The sequence below is a fragment of the Rhinolophus sinicus genome, chromosome 14, assembly GCF_057876585.1.
Source record: "Rhinolophus sinicus isolate RSI-liver-muscle chromosome 14, RSI-T2T, whole genome shotgun sequence".
Taxonomy (NCBI): Eukaryota; Metazoa; Chordata; class Mammalia; order Chiroptera; family Rhinolophidae; genus Rhinolophus; species Rhinolophus sinicus.
In genome coordinates, this window is record NC_142514.1 from 177,724,003 (window position 1) to 177,741,089 (window position 17,087).

At 44.8% G+C, this 17,087-nt stretch overlaps 1 protein-coding gene and 1 long non-coding RNA gene across 14 annotated transcripts in view; one reads left to right on the plus strand and one right to left on the minus strand.

Moving 5' to 3' along the window:
* The window catches only part of CTNND1 (catenin delta 1), a 44,499-nt gene that overhangs the window by 12,585 nt on the left and 14,827 nt on the right, over positions 1 to 17,087 (plus strand). For 7 of the 13 annotated variants that reach the window (XM_019715390.3, XM_088789600.1, XM_088789601.1 and 4 more), the window contains 5 exons: positions 7,841 to 7,954; positions 9,155 to 9,444; positions 11,449 to 11,520; positions 12,230 to 12,382; positions 13,879 to 14,414. In XM_019715390.3, the coding sequence (XP_019570949.2) occupies positions 9,250 to 9,444; positions 11,449 to 11,520; positions 12,230 to 12,382; positions 13,879 to 14,414 (956 nt within the window). In that variant the 5' untranslated portion in view covers positions 7,841 to 7,954; positions 9,155 to 9,249. The remainder of the gene's footprint in view (positions 1 to 7,840; positions 7,955 to 9,154; positions 9,445 to 11,448; positions 11,521 to 12,229; positions 12,383 to 13,878; positions 14,415 to 17,087) is intronic. The other 6 variants (XM_074336418.2, XM_019715392.3, XM_019715397.3 and 3 more) reach the window with 2 other exon arrangements.
* On the minus strand, positions 9,682 to 16,817 carry LOC141572270 (uncharacterized). The gene is made up of 3 exons (XR_012497594.2): positions 15,598 to 16,817; positions 11,217 to 11,365; positions 9,682 to 10,074 (listed from the first exon to the last, which is right to left on the minus strand). It is a non-coding gene; the product is annotated as an uncharacterized LOC141572270 (long non-coding RNA).

Consider the following 17,087-nt stretch of genomic DNA (forward strand, 5'->3'; position numbering starts at 1 on the left):
GGGCAAAGTGGGAGCTCTGGCTGGTGATTGGTAGACAGGATGCCCTGGAATGCGGTTGGCCTGCAGCCCAGAATCCAGCACTTTGTATTTGTTTGTTTCTGGGAGACTGTGGTCTGGTGCTACTGTGACAGGAAGTGAGAAAGCTGGGAGTGGGGGAACGGAGAGGGGCGATGTCTTTGTGGTTCTCCTGTGAAATCTCTTTGTCCCTGGAGAGCAGCTCTGCTGCGGGGCTCTGCTGAGAAGAGAGCAGCCTTTGTGTGTCTAATGGGTCTCTGAGCATCTAGCTACTCCGAGGGATTAGGGAGTGTGAATTCTGACCGTGGCCTTTTGCATCTCAGCACTTGAGTTATATAAATGTCCGTGGTCTCTTAGCATTGGGGATCTCACGGAGTTTTGTGTGTGCTACTATTATTTATAGATCTCTTGGATTTAATTAAGAAAGGAATTCTAGAAGGAGAGAGATGTTTATACAATGTTTTTTTAATTGTATATATTGCAGATATTTTGTTGGGTCTGAAAGTGACAGAAACAGGCAATGCTGGGGCTTACCTTTCAGGTCTCATCGTTCTAATTGGCACCCCATTACATCCAGAGCTGAAGAAACCTATGCATTCTTTGATTTCAGTATTGAGAGGTACTGACAAGTCTCTGTTTGCACATAACTAGGGAATGGTTGGTAGTTTTCTGGGATTCTTCCCCCCTCTGTCTAGACTGAAATAGCACCATAGCACTTCTCTCTTCCCCTCTTCCTTCCCTTTTTCCCTGTTTTGTCTTTTCCTTGCCCTCCATTCCAGCTGTGAAACAGGCATCTCTTCTCTCACTTTGTGGATTGGATGGCTGAGTCCTCAAACTTCTTGCCAAGCTGGCTCGTCCCTGAGCACCCACACACAAACGGCCTTTGATTGCCGGAGGACAGCTGCCCTAGAGGCAGACTGCTAACATACCACTAGAACAATTCCTCCCCTCTGTTCTGGTGCTGGCGAGCACGACCTTTCCTGCTTCTAGTTCCTTCTGTTTCCAACCCCAGCTCTGATTTCTGCATTTGTTTTAATGAGATGTCACATTAAATGTAAGAGCAGGGATATTAGTGATTAGATTTTTCTTTCTTGAGGTGAGGGTGATGAGAGAATGTGGCATGTGGGCAGATTTCTAGAATGGGCCTTCCAGTGGAAAGGTAGACGATTGTGTACAAAGTAGTACAACTTTGGTCCCTCGCAGATTTCCTCCTGAATTCTTGTTCCTTGTAACGTGGGAAATCTGAGGGAGACTGCAAGCTATTCCCCAGAACTAAGGTCCTGTTCTTTAAAGTGAAGGTAAGACCAAAGGTCTAGTAGCCTTCACCCACCCACCTCCCTTCCCCCTTCCCCAAAAGTTTACTTGTGGTTAACTTCTCAATTGGAGTTAGAAGGATTTTAACCACAAGAAGCGGAGAAAGATCATACTCCTTTCATGCCATCAAGGAAAAAGAACATGGACTTGGAGTAGAACAGATGTGTTTCCTACGCTTACCAGCTAAGATGGCCTCAGGCAGGACACTGAATACTTCTGATATGTAGTTTAAAAGGGGGCCAACATTACCTCAGGTCGCCGAGATTAGGTGTGATAATTTGTAGGGGGAGATTAATAATTAGCAACTCACAACTTTTCTTCCCCTGTAAGGTCAGATTTTCTTCTCTCTTAGGGAGAAACATTACCTTCAGCTCTCTGTCCTGTAGCTGAGATAGGACATTGACAATTCCTTTGGTTTCCGCATAGATTGACACCTTCTCTCTGTTGCTTGTCTCAGAAGGGAGCTGTACTCTAAATCTGATAGAAGGGGGTGGGGTGCCTTGTTGCTCTTTTCAGGGCTTTGAAGAAGCAGGACTGTGTAAATATGACTCAATTACATGCTTTCAGCTTTTCCGAGTCATCTTCAAATGATGGGCAAAGAAATGGTGGGAATGCCATAGATGGAAAGTAAGGAGGGTTGGTGAAAAACTGCCTCCTTAAAAAAGGAATGTGAGTTCAGTTGGGTGATCTCTAGTAAACCCTAAGGTCAAGCTTTTTTTCCATGCGTTTTTTTTTTCTCGCCTAGGGTAGGGAAGGGTAGAAGATGGCCCAGTTAATGTTAGGATTTCTCTTTTCTGTCACAAGAATTAAACAGTACCTTTTCATTTCGGTTAGACTTTTTCTCATTTCCCGTTGTGTACCTACCTGACTTCCCTCTCTTTTTCTACCTCCTCTTGTAGGAAGGAGCAAGGGAATTGGCCTCTCCCCTTCCTCCAGTCTGATACCGCCCTGTTTTTTGCCCCTCCCTCTTATCTTTGTTTCCTTATCGGCCTCTCCCTAAAGCTCTGCTTTCTCCTTATAAGGCTAGGTGAGGTGCCTTTGGCAGGGTTGCTACAGGGATCCAGGTAAGTCACTTAGTGTGTCTCAGACTCTCAGGACAGAGAGAAAATTCTGTGTTATCTGTCCCAGTAGAGGGCCTTGGAGAAGCACGTGGGTGATGGGGGAGGAGGAGGAGGCGGCCTGGCCTGAGAGATCAGAGGACTTGTTAGACCAGTCCTGCGTGTGTGTCATACATGCTCCAGAGAGAAGCAGGTTTTGTTTCTTTCCATACCCGTTCAGTCCTGGGCCCCCTCACTCGCGGGGAGCCACACCCTTCCTTTGCTTCAAAGCCAGTCCAGCATTTAGCCATTTTTAGTATGTTATGGTTTGGGGGTTTTCAGAATACTTAGTAGGGGAAAAGAGATCAAGAAGAATGTTCCATCTGGTTTCTGAATTTAGGGCTAAGATGGCGGAAGTGATTTTCTTTTTCTTATGAAGTCGAAACTTTAAATCCTGACAGGTAACTTTGATTTAGGATTATAAGATGAAGTAAGTTTAGGGTGTCTTGTTGACCTATAGAGGTTGCCAGCTCAACTTCCATGTAACAAGTATTTTCTTAAACTTTGATATACTTTCCTCCTTTTCTCTGAAACTCCCATCAGAATGTATCGCTCTTTCCTAAGAGGAGGGTGATGTGCCAGATTCCCTTAACTCATCAGCGAGGTTCATGATGGACACAGTGAGATCCATTCCTTCCTCGTGGAAGTGAGATTTCTTCAGTCAGACTCTGGGTGCTGTGAAGTGGAGACGTGGGCCTAGTGTAAAGCAGATCCACAGGGAAGTACAGAAACTGCTAACCACCGAAACAAGGCCGTAAGTCTGAGAAGTGCTCAGTTGAGATTGTGAAGTGAGTGAGCAGAGTCCTCTTTGGTCCTAAAGCAAATCATGCCCAGTTTCTTAGCGTTAGTGCAGCAGGAGTGAGTCTTCCTGTTGAAGGGAGAAGGCCTGAATTGCTCTGACTGAGCTTCGGATGGTGGAACATCAAGTGGTGGGTGGGGTTTGGACTCTGGTACTCGCACTCTTTGTGATAAGAAGCCATGGAAAAACTGTTAACAAAATATATTCTTTTGATTTAAAAGTAAAATGGCAATTTGCTCTGTGGTTGAACACGAATAATTGCTTTGAATTTTGAGGCAAATGTCAGTTAAGGCAAATAGATACCTTTTAGGTATCTAGAGGACCCACCTTTCTTGGCTTGAATGTTATGTAATACAGTTCTATAGCATTACAGGTGCTATATTTTATTGGTTGGTAATCTTTAGTACGAAGGTGCTCAGTGTGCTTTAAAAAAAGCCATTTAAAAATCCCTAGGATGACACAGAAGAAGAGACTTGCTTATTGCATTTAGGGGAAGGGCATAGCTTTGTAACATTGATTTTGGTTTCATAATGAATAGATAGGAAAAAAGGAGGAAAGCTGATTTTTAGGCTGGCTACAGAAGATAAAATTTCTATCCTAAGAACCCAAAGACTATTTTGTGGGGTTTAGAGTTCTCAGGACAAATAATTTTTCCTCTTTCCACAGAGGCTTGCTGCCTAATTCTGGTTATGTCTTTGGATACACACATCTGAATTGCATGGAGGTAGGAGAGAGGTTCAGAGTCACTCAGCCTAAAGTTTCACGTATATTCGCCCATTAAAGCTGAACTCTGAAAAGTAACAGAAGTTGAAGCTTCCAGGGATTATAATTTCTCCAAGATCACAGCTAGTTTCTGGCAGTCAGGACTTGAACCCCGGGTCTTTTGACCCCTAGTCTGCACTTTTATTTTGTTTTTCCCATTGAGACTAAAGAATTCCTGTAGTTTACAGGGCTGCTGTATGTAAATTGGAGAGGGGAGCATGTGGAGACATGTGGTTTCTTGAAAAGCCCTACCAACAACGCCAAGACTCCAGTCCCTTGTGTTGCTATTTCTAGTAGTACTCATATTAGTGACAATATTAATAGCTTTCTGTGTGTCAAGATATTTTTCTAAGCACTTTATGTGGATTGTCTCATTCAATCCTCGCAACCATCCTATGTATTTTATTTCTCCCATTTTACAAAAAAAGGAACCTGAAGTTTAGACAGATTGTGGTACTTTGCCCAAAGTCATATAGCTAAGAAGCGATGGAGTTGGGATTTGAACCCATCAGTCTGATTCCAAAGTCTGTATTCTTAACTGTTAAGAATTGTAATTCCAAATTACATTTCTACAGTCAGTTTACACAATTTACAGTAGAACAATCATTCCAGGGACTGCTGTTGGCAAGAATTTTTTTTTTTTTTTTTTTTTGCCCTGCTGTCTGGTTTGCATTGTCCAGCTGTTTGTCCCTTCTTGGTGTTTGAATCAATTTAACTTCTTTTGGTTTGGAATATTTACAAAAGAGACTGCATCTGTACTGTTGTCATTGCTTGGATAGGGAGCTTCCTGTAGACTGAGCGGTCTGTCTATCAGACCTATGGCTCATTAAGAGTAAAACCAGTTGTTCTCAGAAAACCTAGCCTTAAGGTAATAGCTTAAGGTCCTTAAGGTCCTTAAGGTCCACTTTATGTGCTCCCACCCCCCATTCCACCCTTTCACTTTGGGAATTCCTTGGTCCTTTTTTAGTAAGAGCAAGTGTAATTCATTTAAAAATATTAAGTGGCAAACCTGGAAAGGTGTTGTGTTGGCCTGGACTCATAAGACCTTCCTGACTCTAACTGCCAAAGTCAGTTAATGGTTTGCAGATTGTGGTCTATAGCGTGTGTGTATGTGTACACGTACATGCATATACATAGAGATGTAAGTATGCGCATGTATATACACACACATATATACAGTGGGTGCCAAAATATGTATACACATTTTAAGAAAGGAAAACTATTAAGATTGTTATACTCAATATATACTAATAACAAAAGATTAAGCAAGTCACGTTTGACATCTGCGGTTACAAGAGGTGCTGAGAGTGGTTCCCATCGGCGTCCACTTCTGATTACAGAGAACTTCTGCTTGCACAACGCTGACCAAAGTGTCCACTTGTATACATTTTTTGGCAACCCCGGTATATTTATGATGTGTGTGCATGGAGAAGAAGCTTTCCCTAAGTCTCTTAAGTTATGAGGCAGTTTACTGTAGTTTGCCTAACTGCTTCATTCTCTTCCCCCACATATGCTTTTTCCTCCTATTTATGTCCATTTTCCCACATATATCTTATATGTAGACATATGGATAATCCTTTAACTTAAAGATAAGTGGAAACATTTTCTTTCCCTTTTTCGTGTGATATTTGGGGAAGAAAGCTCTCAAGGGTTGTAGGGGAGAGGGGCTGGACCACACATCTTACACTGCACTTGTATTTTTTGGACTTGACAGCATGTAATAGAAAGAGAACACCGACTTTGGAATGGCACAGATCTGAGATTAAATTAAAAATTTGCTATTAACTGAGACCTTGGGTAATTTCTTCACCTAGGGCCTGTTTTCAGGTTTGCAATTAAACTTCCTTCCTTAGGGTTGTTGTAACGAGTGCTAGGATAATAAATGTTCTTTTCACCTTTGCTTTCTCCTTGGTAATAAACTGCAAAGGCCTCAAATAAGGAATCAAGAACTTACTATGGAAGATGTGTAATGCTGTGATGACTGCCAGGCACTAGAGAAGCACCTGTGTCCCAGAAACACTGGTCTAGGTGGGACCTCTTAGTAAATAGAGTTGGAGTAGGGAAACCAGCTCATCTGCTTTGTAGGACCCAGTTATGCTCTTGATCCGGTTAATTTCATCTACTACACAAAATAGTTTTGGGCTGAGGCGTTACCATTAAGTAATGTAATTGGAGGAGAGAAACTAACTCTTGAAACAACTTAATACCTCACATTTGTATAACGTACATTATCTCACCTGATCCTTACAGCAGCTGTGAGTTAGATGGGGCTGGTGGTATTGGCGTCTTCCGGATGAGAACATGGCAGGTACTTACTGCTGTTGTTGGCTAGTGCAGAGCCAGGACTGGGCCTGTCTTCTGAGTGTAGCCTGTTCTTCACAGCCTCTGCTTCTGTCTTCTTTCAGACAGAAAATCTCCCGGTGCTTTTAAGGCCTAGGCATCTGCTCTCTTTCTATGTAACTGTGGTGTCCTCCAAATTAGAGCCAGGTGGTCAGCTTTAAAGCCATGAAGATATAGAAGACACTGCTTCCTGACCTCAAGCCCTGGATAATTTCCCTGCTACCCTTCCTAAACCCTTATTGAATTAAAGTTGTGAGGGCAAAAAGTGGCCGCTGATGGATGGGTGACAGTTTCTCTGTGCAGCGGGGAGTGTTGTCACTGTATGCCCCGTAGTAGTGGTAGTTTGAGCTTTTATTAGCAAAGAAAATTACAGGGCGGAGGCTGCCAGAGTGGTAACTGCAGTCCAGGCCCTGTTGAAACCCAGAACTGGAAGAATCCCTCCTGAACTCCGAGTCCTCTTGTGTGGAAGGTTCAGAGGTCACTGTACAGAGCGGAAGAGGGCAAGTGCTTAAAATGAAGAAATGGAGATGAAAAGGGAGCAGCATTTTTTTTTTATAAGGGTACTTGTTAAAGACCTTTGAATTGCCTCTTGGAATGTAGGGTGGGAATATGAGAAAGTCACAGTGGGCTTTGGACTGAAAGGAAGAATGGGAGTTGATAAGTGATTGTGGGAGCCCAGAGCTGGGGGTAGGAGGAATTTAGAGAAGTGCTACCGTATTCTTGGATTTAGGGACTGGATCCACTGGAAGGAGTCTTAGTAATGGAGACTTAATTAAAGAGTTTATTGGGCACCTGTTTATCAGTCCCTCTGGGTCCTCTTTGCTTGCTGAATGCTGCGTATGCAGGTAGACCTCGTGTAATGGCACTGCACAGATGTTGCGTTTTTTTCACAAATTGAAGGCAAGACCCTCGGCCAGCATAACGATTACTACTTGCTTTATTGCAGTGATCTGGAATGAACCGCAATATCTCCGAGGTATGCCTGTATCTGAGGCAAACAGGCCCAGGTGTCTGCTTGGTGGGGCTATGGGAGCGTGGGAAAGGGAACTGAAGCAAAAGGCTCAGCCTAGGCTAGTCACCACATGTCTTACCCACTACACTGTTGCGCTGGTTTCTCAATGCTGCTGTGGGCATGCTGGGACTGGGCCGGGAGGTTTCTGCCTCAGGGGTGGGGAGGAGGGGGAGGGCATTCCAACAGCATCCCCCCCCCCCAATTTGGTTGCTGGGAACAGGGAGTAAGTCACTTTTTATCCATATTATAACCTCATGGTTCTGTATATAAGTGCAAGTAGAGGAGCCTCTGATATGACGGTAGGTCCAGGTATCTGAAAAGAGAAGAAAGTCCAAACGGCATTTATCACATTAAGCAATTCCAAGTCATATTTTAAATTACTCCCTTCCATTCCCAGATTGTCTTTCTCCCGATACCTGCCATTGCTCTTCTTATTTTTTAATGTATTGGGTATATTTTATTTTCCTCTCATTTCCATTTTTCCTCCAAATATTTCTGCAGCTCTCTCCTTCCTGCTTCCTCCTTGCTGTGGTGGCTGGGATGCTTCTCCCATGATTTTTTGAATCTAGACTGAGCTGTTCTCTGTTAAACCAATCAGTTACGACCTCTTAACAGGTGTGTATGGAAATATGTTTATTAAGAATGAGAACATTTAACTGTCTTTTTTCTTGACGGGTTGCTGAAAGGGTGGGGAATAGGGGAGAGGATTGATTCTAAAACCTGCCTTTCAGCACGGTATGCTTTGGACTGGCCATCACGTCTGCCATAGCCAAGTTGTAAGAGAGAAACCCCGTTAAGTCCAACAATGCCTTTCCATTTACTAGCCAACTTGCAGTTTACATAATAGGGTATGGTGAACTCTTCATTTCTATTTAACTCACTTATTGTATAAATAGTACACATAAGCCCTCTAGATATTTTGATATTTACCCTGTGTTAGAATAAGTAAAGAGGTAAAAATATAGTCTGCTTAGAGCTTTTGCAGGATAACAGAGGTGTAGGAAGTGCCAGCCATTGATTGTCTAGAGGTTAGAATATGAACTACTACAGTTTCATAGTTTGAGCCTAATGTTCTTTTCCTACTTCACAAAGAGCTGAAGGTCACTAAAAATGGTGCCTTTTTACACATAGAATTTTTTGTGGTTCTTTCTCTTTCTTGTCTCCATTAGCCAAGGCACATATTTCGCCCTCAATATTGCAGTATGGTTTTTGAAAAGCAGGAAGGCCCCTTCATGAATGGATTCAATGTGAGGGCCTTACGTTTTGTTTCCAGCCTTTGATGATGGGACCTTTTTTACTGCTTCCATTTCTTGTTGGCATTTTAATTTAGCATATTCATCGAGTATAATTTGCCACTACTGCAGCAATTTCAGTGTTCAGATTTGGGAGAGATTAAGTCAGATCTGTACTGCCCCCTTTTCTCTAGAAGGGGCTTGTCCCCTGCAGGACAGTGAGTACTTGTTTGTATTGCGGAGTTACAACTTTCATTGAGTTGACGCCATCAAAATTTTCCAGGAGAAAAATAGTATAATTTTAATCTCATGTCTTGACTACAGCCCTTAGCCACAGGCTCCCTCTCCTACCAACATTGTAGAGACTTGGATCTAATTGCACTTTCCTTCATGTTAAAGAGGGTAGTGGGCAAAGGATGCTGCCTGAGCAGATATTGGTGATGGGCTCCCAGGCTTGGTGGTGGCGCGCTTTCTGCACTGCAGTAAAACTGTGAGAGGGCATCTTTGGCTCTGGGATTAATCATTCATCTGTCTCCTCTGACCTGTGACCTTTTCTCTCCTCTCTCTTACCTTCTCCCGGTAGTGTGAAGTGAGGGAGGCCTTCTCCCTCCTTCCTCCTCCCTCTGTGGTCCACCTTCCTTTTTACCCTGCCCTGCGGCGGCTCCGCCCCTTACCTTCATGGACGACTCAGAGGTGGAGTCGACCGCCAGCATCTTGGCCTCTGTGAAGGAACAAGAGGCCCAGTTTGAGAAGCTGACCCGGGCGCTGGAGGAGGAACGGCGCCACGTCTCGGCGCAACTGGAACGCGTCCGGGTCTCACCACAAGATGCCAACCCACTCATGGCCAACGGCACCCTCACCCGCCGGCATCAGGTAACCCCTCTATCCATCAGACCTGCAGGTAGGACTGTGTCATGGTCATAGAGAGGCTATGATCCTTCTTGGGAAACTACTTTCCTCACGGTGATGGGCTTGTCCAGAGCCCATGCTTTATGACGAACCTTTACAAGGGTAATAAATACTGATTAAGAGGTAGGGAATGTTGCTGCTGTGTTGAGTTGGGCGGACTCACCTCTAGAAGCATCCACTGGACTTCCTGTGTTGCTGGAGTGGGATTTCGGGGTTGGGATGCAGTTCTGGTAAATGGTAGGTCATATAGTTTGGAGCTGTACTCAGATTCCTTCTGTTTTCTCTGATTTTTTCCCCCCCTTGCCATCAGAAATTCAGGAAAGTAAATGCCTGCTTAGTGGTTGGGGGAGTTGGGCACCTTGTACTCTCAAGTCCAGTTGTCTCCCTCAGGGAACAGTCTGTACGCAGAAGGTGTGGCAGTGACCGGCAGTGTGTATTGCTGCTCCATATTGTCCCTGTGCGCTGTGCAAGTCGTGTTGGAGGAAGGGGTCGTTGTTGAGTCTGTTGGTTAGCGCTGGAGAGGGAGCGTCGCGCTGCTGTTTAACCCGAATAAGCACCGGAGCCAGTGGTCTCGGTCGGCTCGCTCTGATGTGACTGGGGAGAGGTGGTGTTAGAATGAGAAGTGTCTTGTATTTCCTGTGGTTTCTCAGTCTGACTTCGCTCTGAGGTCATCTGTCTGAGGTGTGTGTGTGTGTGTGTGTGTGTGTGTGTGTGTGTGTGTGTGTGTGGTAGGCATTGCATCTTACGAGAGCTCTGGTGGGAACTAAGAACAGTGCTCATGCTTCAATAGCCCTTTCTACTGATAACATTTTAATGATTTTGTAAAACAGAGAAGGTCCCTTATGCTGAGGAACTTGCTGAGTGAGAGGACAGTTTCAACTGGGGGATGATCAGGAGTTTGGAGGCAGTGTGTTTGCAACGTTCCTAGGACTTGTATAGGAAGCAGAATAGAGGGTTAGGGACGAGAGGGACATACTGAAAAGGGGAGAGCAGAGCTGCTCAGGCTTGGAGGTGGTGGGGAATTCCAGGACTTAGTACATGCTTTCCCTCTGTCTTTCTCTTTTTATATTTAACTTCTGCTCAGCAATGAAACCACACCCTTCCTTCTTCCTGAAAGTAATGTTTAACTTCCTTTCTCTGCAGCCTTACACTATCTATGTGATGGGGGTGTGGTGGGGGACAGTCTCCCAAGGTGGCTGGAGCTCACTGTATTCCATTTGAAGAGGAGCAGTCAGATGTATTGTTATGTAGTATAATGTCAGTAGTATTTCCTGCTGTTTAAAACAACTTAAGGGTGACGTTTTTAAAATATGTTCTATGGCTCTAATAATTGGTGATGAAGATGTTGAGACATCTGTTTGCTTGAGGGGAGTTGGGGTACTTGTTTTCTTCCTACTTGAAAAGGGAGACTCATATCTGTTGTTTCTTTTGAAAGCTGCCTGGTATGGGAGTTTCCAATGGTAGTAGAGCATGACGATGTGTGGAATAATAACAAAGGCTTTTGGAAACCCCCCCAACCTAGCTGTTCGAACTTTCCTTATATTCTTATAGCTTTCCAAAAAGACTGTTGGGGAACTTATCTGAGTCTCTGCTCTTTACTCAGCCAGTAGTTTTTGAGTGTCCATTATGTGTCAGGCACTGTTCAAGGCACTAGGGGTACATCATTGGACAAAACATCACTGCCCCCCCCCAAAAAAAAAAAAAAAAAAGAAACCATCTGCCCTCATGGAGCTTACATTCTTATGTTCCAGAGACCCAGTCTGCCAGAGTTCCAGGTCTGATTCCAATTTTGCGGGAAGTCCTAAGACGAAGGAATGATGTGGTTCTTTTATAAGTACTGGCAGGAGGGCTCCAGGCCACAGTCATCTCCTTGAAAGCCCTTTTCCTGTTTGGAAAAAAGATCATTTGTGTTTGATAGAGCAAAGGAAGGCCACAGAATGAATTGTCTTCTTGTGGGCTGTATTTCAGAACGGCCGGTTTGTGGGCGATGCTGACCTTGAGCGACAGAAATTTCCAGATCTGAAACTCAACGGACCCCAGGTAATTCTTTTGGCTCACGGTCTGGGTTGCTTCCTTCCTATCTTCTTGCTCCCCTGGCCTAATAGAGCATATTGGTGTCTTGTAAAGTGCCTGGCACATTATAAGCACTGGTTAATTAGTTTCTTTTATTTAGGAAAATAAAAGAGTGGAACTTCAAAGTATATATGTAGTTTTATTGGAATGAATTTTAATGATCATTGAGCCAGTGTTTGAGTTTGATCCCAAATTATTGTGTCCCTTTTCTAGAATGGATGTACTTTGCAGAAAAGCCTCCCTAAATCCTGACGGGTCTTGAGCCTTAGGCATTACCCGAAGAATAACATAGAACTAGTGAGAAGATGGCTCTTATTGGGATTTCCTGGTTCATCTTAAAAGTTCTTATTGGGTGAACTCTTCTGAAGAATCGCTCAGATGCAGCTGTAGCTGCAGCTGACACAGTTCGTGTTCACCGATGACCAGAACGAGGAAGGTCAACCTGCTGTCTGTCACGTGGGGGCTGATGTGGGTATAGCTAGCTCAGGTCATACTGGTTAGAACTGGGAAATTATTCTATCTTCTGCCTTTTTGTACAAGTTCAAAAGATGGGGACAGCCACCCCTGTAAAACGCCTGGGGCCCATAGAAGATGCGTGAGATAATGCTTCTCATTGGGATGGATTGTGGATACATAGGGCTGAATAGTAACTCTTTCCTTTTTCTCTTTTCTCTAGGATCACAGTCACCTTCTCTATAGCACCATCCCCAGGATGCAGGAGCCAGGGCAGATTGTGGAGACCTACACGGAGGAAGACCCTGAGGGAGCCATGTCTGTTGTCTCTGTGGAGACCTCGGATGATGGAACCACTCGGCGCACGGAGACCACAGTAAGCTAAGATTTATCTAAGGTCTGGGACGAGGGAGGATGTCTTCTTATGGACTCTGTTAGGGGAGGGCTTAAGCACTTACTTAATGAGGATGAAGGGCCTCTGACCCGTAGTGAAAGCGTAAAGTCAGTCATCTTTGTCCAGGCAGAAAGGATAGAAAAAATATGGGAAAATTTAATGGAATGGGGAGGAGAGAAGGTACATCAAGGTGTACAGTAGCTTCCCTTGTAGGCATACAAGGTTGGACAATTAAGCTTGCAAACTCATCCTAGAAAAAGTGCTACATACCTCATTGCTGGCTATCACTACGGTCACCTTCAAAGTACTCCCCTTGGGAAGCTATGCACCGACACCAGTGCCTAGTCCACCCTCCAAAGCAATTTTGGAACTCTTTTTCTGGAATGGCCATCAGAGCTGTCGTCATATTACCCTTGATGTCCTGAATGTCATCAAAATGTCTTCCTTTCAATATTTCCTTTATCTTCGGGTAAAGAAAGAAGTCATTGGGGGCCAGATCAGGTGAGTAGGGAGGGTGTTCCAGTACAGTTATTTGTTTACTGGCTAAAAACTCCCTCACAGACAGTGCTGTGTGAGCTGGTGCATTGTCATGATGCAAGAGCCATGAATTGTTGGCGAAAAGCTCAGGTCATGTAACTTTTTTTTTTTTTTTTTTAATTGGGGAAAGGGAACAGGACTTTACAGGGGAACAGTGTGTACTTTCAGGACTTTTTTCCAAGTCAAGCTGTTGTCCTTTCAATTTTAGTTGTGGAGGGTGCCGTTCAGCTTCAAGTTGTTTTCCTTTCAGTCTTAGGTGTGGAGGGCGCAGCTCAGCTCCAGGTCCAGTTGCCGTTTTCTAGTTGCAGGGGTCGCAGCCCACCATCCCTTGTGGGAATCAAACCGGCAACCTTGTGGTTGAGAGGACACGCTCCAACCAACTGAGCCATCCGGGAGCTCAGTGGCAGCTCAGCTCAAGGTGCCGTGTTCAGTCTTAGTTGCAGGGGGCGCTGCCCACCATCCCTTGCGGGACTCGAGGGATTGAACTGGTAACCTTGTGGTTGAGAGCCCACTGGCCCATGTGGGAATCGAACCGACAGCCTTTGGAGTTAGGAGCATGGAGCTCTAACCTAGCCCGAGCTACCGGGCCGGCCCGGTCATGTAACTTTTTCACACAGGCTTTTCAGCACTTCTGATTAGTACACATGGTTAACTGTCCAGTTGATATAAATTCATAACGAATAATCCCTCTGATACCAAAAAGAGTTAGCAACATCCTTGCAACAAGTTCATGAACTTAATTGTCAGACCTTGTAGTTACTGCTAGGGCGATTTTCCTGCTTGGGGACTTCTTATAAGATGGAGAGAAGGGTAGATGGTAGTTGTAAGGCATTTCTAAGTAAAGTGAGCTGGAGGTAGGAGTTTGTTTCTTTTCTTAGAAGAGGCCAGAATTTAAGCTTATATTATTCATTTCATTAATTTTTCTTTTTTCTTACTTGAAGGTCAAGAAAGTAGTGAAGACTGTGACAACACGGACGGTACAGCCAGTCCCTATGGGACCAGATGGGCTGCCTGTGGATGCCACATCAGTTTCTAACAACTACATTCAGACTCTGGGTCGTGACTTCCGTAAAAATGGCAATGGGGGCCCTGGTCCCTATGTGGGGCAAGCAGGCACTGCTACCCTTCCCAGGAACTTCCACTACCCTCCTGATGGATACAGCCGCCACTATGAAGATGGTTATCCAAGTAGCAGTGACAACTATGGCAGCCTGTCCCGGGTGACCCGCATTGAGGAGCGGTATCGGCCAAGCATGGAAGGTTACCGGGCACCGAGTAGACAGGATGTCTATGGGCCCCAGCCCCAGGTTCGGGTAGGTGGGAGCAGCGTGGATCTACATCGTTTTCATCCAGAGCCTTATGGTCTAGAGGACGACCAGCGGAGCATGGGCTACGAAGACCTGGATTATGGCATGATGTCCGAATATGGCACTGCCCGCCGGACCGGGACACCCTCTGACCCTCGCAGACGCCTCAGGTAGGCAAGAAAAGGGGAAGGAAAAGGGCCTTTCCAACATAGGGAAAAGGGTTAGGTCTTTGCTCTTCTAAGTGCTTTTTAGGATCAGAGACACTTATGGCCCCCTCTCCTTTGTCTTTCCTTGTGGAAGCCCACCTTGTTCTTCCCTTTTCTGATTTTACTAAATAGCGACCTGTCTTTTTAATCTCTTTTTTCATTATAAAAGTTATACATCTAATTACAGAAAACGACTTGCGATGGTTATTGGTCTCTGTCCTGAAATGTGTCCTTTGCTTCTAATGCCAAGAGTTCAGTTATTTCTGCCTAAGATCTGACCCCTTCCTGGTACCCAGGGCAGTGAAATACTCGTTCCTGTGGATTTCTTCAGCTTCTGGTTTGGTATTAAGAACAGAGTTAAGAGTTTTAGGCTTTCGGGGCTGGAATACACATGTAAGAACATTCCCTGTGGTGGTTTTAATTTCAAGATAAAAACAAACCTTGATCTCACAAAAGCCCTGACCCTTTGCACTTAGGTTCTTTCATTTGATTATAAAGTGAAATGAGTGTGGCATCCTTAGAGGGTGGTACATTGTTGACGCTGAGAGATCACTAAGCAGCCGTCTATTCTGACTTTCCTCCTCATCCTGGGGGATTCTTTGGTGATGTGAAAAAGGGAGTGATTGGTGTTTTGATTGGTAGATGGTTTGCCTTGAGAGCTGCTTGTGAGTGGAGGTTGGCAAACCTTTTCTGTAAAAGACCAACTAGAACTATGTTAGCCTTTGCAGGTCATAGATCCTTTTTGTTGTATGTTGTTATTTTGTGTTATTTTTACAATCTTGTAAAAATATAAAAACCGTTCTTAGTTCTGGAGCTGTGCAAAAATAGGTTTTGCCCATGGGCTGCCAACCCTGCTTTACAATAAATCAGAGACAGGGTTTTCCAATCAAAGAGAAGTAATAAGAAATAAGGGAGAAGATTTACGGATGTCCTGATGGTAAGGCTAGCCCACCAGCTGTTGCTGAATTTCTGTTTGAGGTCATGACCTTCTAAAGCAAATGCACTGGTACTGACTTTCCTTGATTAGGTAGCTTTGGCTAGTAGTAAACTGGTCTGGGCCTCGAGGTACAGGCCCCATTGTCTAAGCCTGAGTCACTCACCTTTCAGGTAACTTGCAGACAGCTAATCCAACTCCCATGTGACTCACCTTTTATTCTTGGGGTGGGGGTCGGGTGGAGTGGAGGGTAGAGCACCAGGCCTCAGCTGGTACAATTGGCGCAGTGGTAGATAGCAGCTATCGCCTAAGGAATCTGCCCAGGGTGTTGGCTTCTTCTGCTTATTGAAGTCTGCTTTTTCTGACTTCCTCATTAGTAGTGATTGGACCTAGGTGGGTGTGGGCGGCCAGCTCATTCTCTGCTGTCCCTAGATGTGGCACTTGACGTGGAGAGGGTTTTGGGCCTGGTTCTTGGAAACCTGCTTGACTAGCAAAAACATTTGCAGCTTCCTGTTCCTGGCCTAGGAGAGTAATACAAGGTCAAATGAAAACAGTAAGGCAGAATGATGAGTGGAGAAGGCATTGAACCAGAAGACCTTAGTTCTAGTTGTGCCTTTGCCACCAGCTCTGTAGCCTGGAGCAAGGCCTTTAATCTTTCTGGTCTCTGCTTTGTTAATTTGTAAAACAAAGGAAAGAATGTCATGATCCACTGCTTTCAAAAAAAGGAAATATTTCTTGAGTGACTAAAATCTTGGTGATTGTAATTGCTTATGTTAAAATAATAAAAGTAAAACATGTTCACTCCCAGAGTAGAAAAATGCAGAAAAGCATACCATCCATTGATAAAGAACTACTGTTAACACTTGGGTGCGTTTCTTTTGAGATCCTTTTCCTATTCATGTAAACAAACCGTGACTTTATCCCCTACGAAAATGGAATCTTACTTACCTTCTATTTTTTTTTTTTTTTTTTTAAGATTTTTATTGGGGAAGGGGAACAGGACTTTATTGGGGAACAGTGTGTACTTCCAGGCCTTTTTTCCAAGTCAAGCTGTTGTCCTTTCAGTCTTAGTTGTGGAGGGTGCAGCTCAGCTCCAGGTCCAGTTGCCGTTGCTAGTTGCAGGGGGCGCAGCCTACCATCCCTTGCGGGAGTCAAACCTCCAACCAACTGAGCCATCCGGGAGCTCAGTGGCAGCTCAGCTCAAGGTGCTGTGTTCAATCTTAGTTGCAGGGGGCGCAGCCCACCATCCCTTGCGGGACTCCAGGAATTGAACTGGTAACCTTGTGCTCGAGAGCCCACTGGCCCATGTGGGAATTGAACCGGCAGCCTTCGGAGTTAGGAGCACGGAGCTCCAACTGCCTGAGCCACCGGGCCGGCCCACTTACCTATTATTTAGTAACCTACTCAAAATTTAGCTGTGTAACCTGTTCATTTTATTTCAGTGATATTAAAAACTAGTGATTTTTCATAAATGCTTTGTCCATCTGAATCACTGTTGAGGGGTTGATGTTGACCGCTGTGAGGCAGGCCAGGCCCTCTGCTTAGGCTAACCTTGAGGGTTTGGTGACAGTGGGAGTGGTTTTGTGGAACAAACAGCAGGCTTATTTGGAGAGTTCCACACAATAGATTCTCCTCTCTCCTGTGGGAGCCACAGAGTGAGATGAGCTTACAGATAATGGGTCTCTTCCTTCCTGGTGGTTATG